The sequence below is a fragment of the Saccostrea cucullata genome, unplaced genomic scaffold (genome assembly GCF_032062105.1).
Source record: "Saccostrea cucullata isolate Sc308-1 unplaced genomic scaffold, CSIRO_AGI_Scuc_v1 ctg1012, whole genome shotgun sequence".
NCBI lineage: Eukaryota > Metazoa > Mollusca > Bivalvia > Ostreida > Ostreidae > Saccostrea > Saccostrea cuccullata.
Genome location: NW_026923086.1, coordinates 48,529 through 52,500, shown reverse-complemented (window position 1 = coordinate 52,500; position 3,972 = coordinate 48,529). Strand labels below are relative to the sequence as shown.

Below are 3,972 nucleotides of genomic sequence, written 5' to 3'. Positions count from 1 at the left end.
TTCTTTTTAGGCAAACTTTTTCTAAGAAAGTGACTCTCATCAGCCACGTACCTCAAATAACTGACTCCACATTATTCTAGTGTTTTGGGGGTGTGATATTTACGAGGTTTAAGATTTTGATAGTTTATTAATTAGCTGCAAATCCGCCATCATCCCACATGGAATTTTGTCTGCCACCAATTTTGTGGCGATCTCGTAAACATCATACCATGTATTTGTAAGGTGGAACTGACGCACAATATTTTTTTTTGCCTAGTAATTAAGATAAATTTACTGTAACTGACAGAACTACAGAGTCAATATAATGAATATTTCCCGCAACCTTCTCGGACGCCATCTCTAAATTTGTAGATCACAAAGACGTTTTAATAGTACTTGGGGGAAAGATAAAGCGTCGGTGTAACCGAGACGTAAAAAGAAATCAATCGGATAAAAACGGAAAATGAATACGTAAAAAAAAAAAAAAGATTTTTTGAACCGATAAAAAAAATCCAGTCGGGTGGATTTTGGTGAGTCGGTCGCGTTACCGCAAAAAAACAATTTTTTAAGGATGGCCCAAAGGTTCAATTATCTCTTACTTCACATCATCACCAATCTTTTTCAACCAATGACCCTTGTTTAAAATATATACGCATGTATTACAGCAATTACATGTACCATCTTTTCAGCACTCAAAATCATGTCGACTTTCGCGAGATTTAAAATGAAAGTAGAATGGTAGATGAATACCGATCCCAATCAGAATTAAGACAAAGAAAAACAGAAATAAAAAAAAAATCTAGGCGGGGTTATAAAATCGGGGCAGGCGGGGATGAGAATCTAGGAATATTTTAATTATGGCCTTAAAGAATCAAATTTATGATATTTTGCTTGCAATAAACTGTAGGCAAAATTTAAAAGCTTAAATTTTATTTTGAAGTTGTCCAATGGGCAGAAAATGCTGATGTTATATTGGGTGGCTATAAAATTAAGATAACAGTCTTATATACTTGTATTCAAGTCAGTTCTCAATAAAACAAATTTTATCCCCTAGGTCAAGGAGTGGACCAACTGAAAGAGGTAATTGATAAAATAAAGAACAACCCAGATGATAGACGGATCATTATGTCAGCCTGGAACCCATGTGACCTAAATAAGATGGCTCTCCCTCCCTGCCATGCCTTCGTCCAGTTCTACGTGTGTAATGGTGAGCTCTCCTGCCAGCTGTACCAGCGATCGGGCGACATCGGTCTGGGCGTACCGTTTAACATTGCCAGCTACTCCTTACTGACCTACATGATTGCCCACATCACAGGACTTAAGCCTGGCGATTTCGTCCACACCTTGGGTGACGCCCATGTGTATGTCAATCACCTGGAGCCATTAAAAGTTCAGCTTCAGAGGAAACCCAGACCCTTTCCCAAGTTAATGATCAAGAGACAGGTAGAAGACATTGATGATTTTAAGTTCGAGGACTTTGAGATTGTAGGGTATAATCCTCACCCTAAAATAGCCATGGAAATGGCTGTGTAATGATAGAAGACATTCTTATTACAGTTCAGTAGATTTTGTATTTTTTGATAATTGAAGCGTAATTATTTTTCCCACCAATGCTGTGTTCAGTGACTGATATTAATGATATAAGGCATTCTTATTAAAGTTCAGTAGATTTTGTATTTTTTGAAGCGTAATTATTTTTATTCCCACTAATGCTGTGTTCAGTGACTGATATTAATGATAGAAGACATTCTTATTAAAGTTCAGTAGATTTTGTATTTTTTGAAGCGTAATTATTTTTGTTTCCACCAATGCTGTGTTCAATGACTGATATTAAGATCAAATTGTCTTCCGTTCAAAAGTCTAAAAAGAATGTTTTGAAGTGTACTTTGTTTTATTTATTCTGTTTCGATATGTGTGTATCACTGACACTTACACTGCCAAATTAAAGAAGTATGTATTACATGGTATTGATAGAGTACTTATCACAAGACATTTGTTATGGAATAAAATATAAAATAAAAATATAATTCTTGGATTTTGAATGCAAGTTACATAGAGATGTTCACTTACACTATAGTCACAGTAAGGGTATAGAGAAACCCTTATTTGCAAAACGGTGTAATCTAAACATGCGTAACCGCTTGCTAATAAATCAGGTTTTTGTTATGAACATGCCTTGGAAACATTTAGAAGTTTGAAGGTAAAAAGTACAAAATGTGTCTTAAAAAACACAAAAATTGGAAAACTTGATTGATTCATATAAATACAATAAAATTGTTTTGAAACACTGCAGCTTATGGTGAGGTTGAAATATCTCAAATGCACTTCAAACATCAAGGTCAAAATTGTTGGTACCCAAAGGAAGGTCTTGTAATAAGAAATAAACCTGTGAAATATGAAAGCCCAAGTACTAATTGTTCAAGTTTTTTAATTCACCTGAGTCACTCTGGTGACCTCTTGCTATCTGTTTTCGTCCGTACGTCGGTTGTAAACTTGTGAACTTTTTTAGCTTCTCTAGAACCACTGAACCAATTTCAACCAAATCTGGTATACAGCATCTATGGATAAAGGGGAACATTTGTGAATTTCATGGTCCCTGGTCCCCCTGATGAGCAAGAATGCCTCATCCAGAATTGTGAATTTCATGGCCCCAGGGTTCTGGTCGGGGACGGGGCTATATAGATTATATTGTGAAAATGCCTTATTTCTTTGAAAATCGTCTTCTCTGCTCCTGGGTATTATTTACACTAAGACTAAGTACATATAGTTATGATGAGCAAGCATGTCTCTTCCAGAGTTATAAATTTATGGCCCCAGTGTCAGTGGTTCTGATGTTACGGTGGGGTTCTAATGATTATTAGCTGCAGAACTAGCTCTCCGAAAAAATATATTGACAGATAATATATTTTTTCGGAGAGCTACAGTTCTGCAGCTATAAATGAACTAAGTAAGTACATAGTTATGATGAGCAAGAATGCCTCTTCCAAAATTTTGAATTTTATAACTCCAGGGTTCTGGTGTTAGGGCGGGGCTTTATTAGCTCAAGTGAGCTTTTCTGATCACATTTTGTCCGACCGTCTAGCTGTCTGTCCATCTGTAAACTTTTCACATTTTCGACTTCTTCTCAAGAACCACTGAGCCAATTTTGATCAACTTGGTACAAAGCATCCTTGGGTTAAGGGGAATTTAAATTTTTAAAATGAAGGGCCAAGTCCTCTCCCAAGGGGAGATAATCAAGAAAAGACAAAAATAGGGTGGGGTCATTAAAAAATCTTCTCAAAAGCCACTGGGCTAGAAAAGCTGAAACTTATGTGGAAGCAACCTGGGATAATGTAGATTCTAAATTTTCAAATCATGACCCCCAGGGGTTGGGCGGGCCACAATAGAGAATCAAAGTTTTACATAGAAAAATGTAGGAAAACTCTTTAAAAATCTTCTTCTCAAAAACTACTGGGCCAGAAAAGCTGAAACTTATGTGGAAGCATCCTTGAATAGTGTAGATTCTAAATTGTTCAAATCATGACCTCTGGGGGTTGGGCGGGGCCACAATAGGGAATCAATGTTTTAAAAAGAAATATATAGGAAAACTCTTTAAAAATCTTCTTCTCAAAAATCACTGGGTCAAGAAAGCTGAAACTTATATGGAAGCATCCTTGGGTAGTGTAGATTCTAAATTGTTCAAATCATGACCCCTGGGGGTTGGGCGGGGCCACAATACTGAATAGGGAATCAAAGTTTTACATAAAACAAGAGGCCCATGGGCCTTATAGGTCACCTGAGTATCATGCCACAACTTTCCAACAATTGAATTTGATTCATGTTTTAAACTAGAGGCCATGAAATTCACAATTTTGAAAGGGACACCATTGCTTATCATAATTACATGTATACACTCAGCATGTTTATTACCCAGAGGTAGATCAGAGTAACAAAAAGAAAATGCATTTCCACTTTTAGTGAATTTCAGGGCCCCTGGGTCAGGGCTTCTTGTGT

General features: G+C 36.6%; 1 protein-coding gene across 1 annotated transcript in view; it reads left to right on the top strand.

The window, feature by feature from the left end:
* The window catches only part of LOC134263127 (thymidylate synthase-like), a 13,946-nt gene extending 12,382 nt beyond the window's left edge, over positions 1 to 1,564 (top strand). Inside the window, exon 3 of the mRNA XM_062745434.1 lies at positions 1,034 to 1,564. Coding sequence (XP_062601418.1) covers positions 1,034 to 1,512 — 479 coding nt within the window. The 3' untranslated portion in view covers positions 1,513 to 1,564. The remainder of the gene's footprint in view (positions 1 to 1,033) is intronic.
* The last annotated feature ends 2,408 nt before the right edge of the window (positions 1,565 to 3,972 follow it).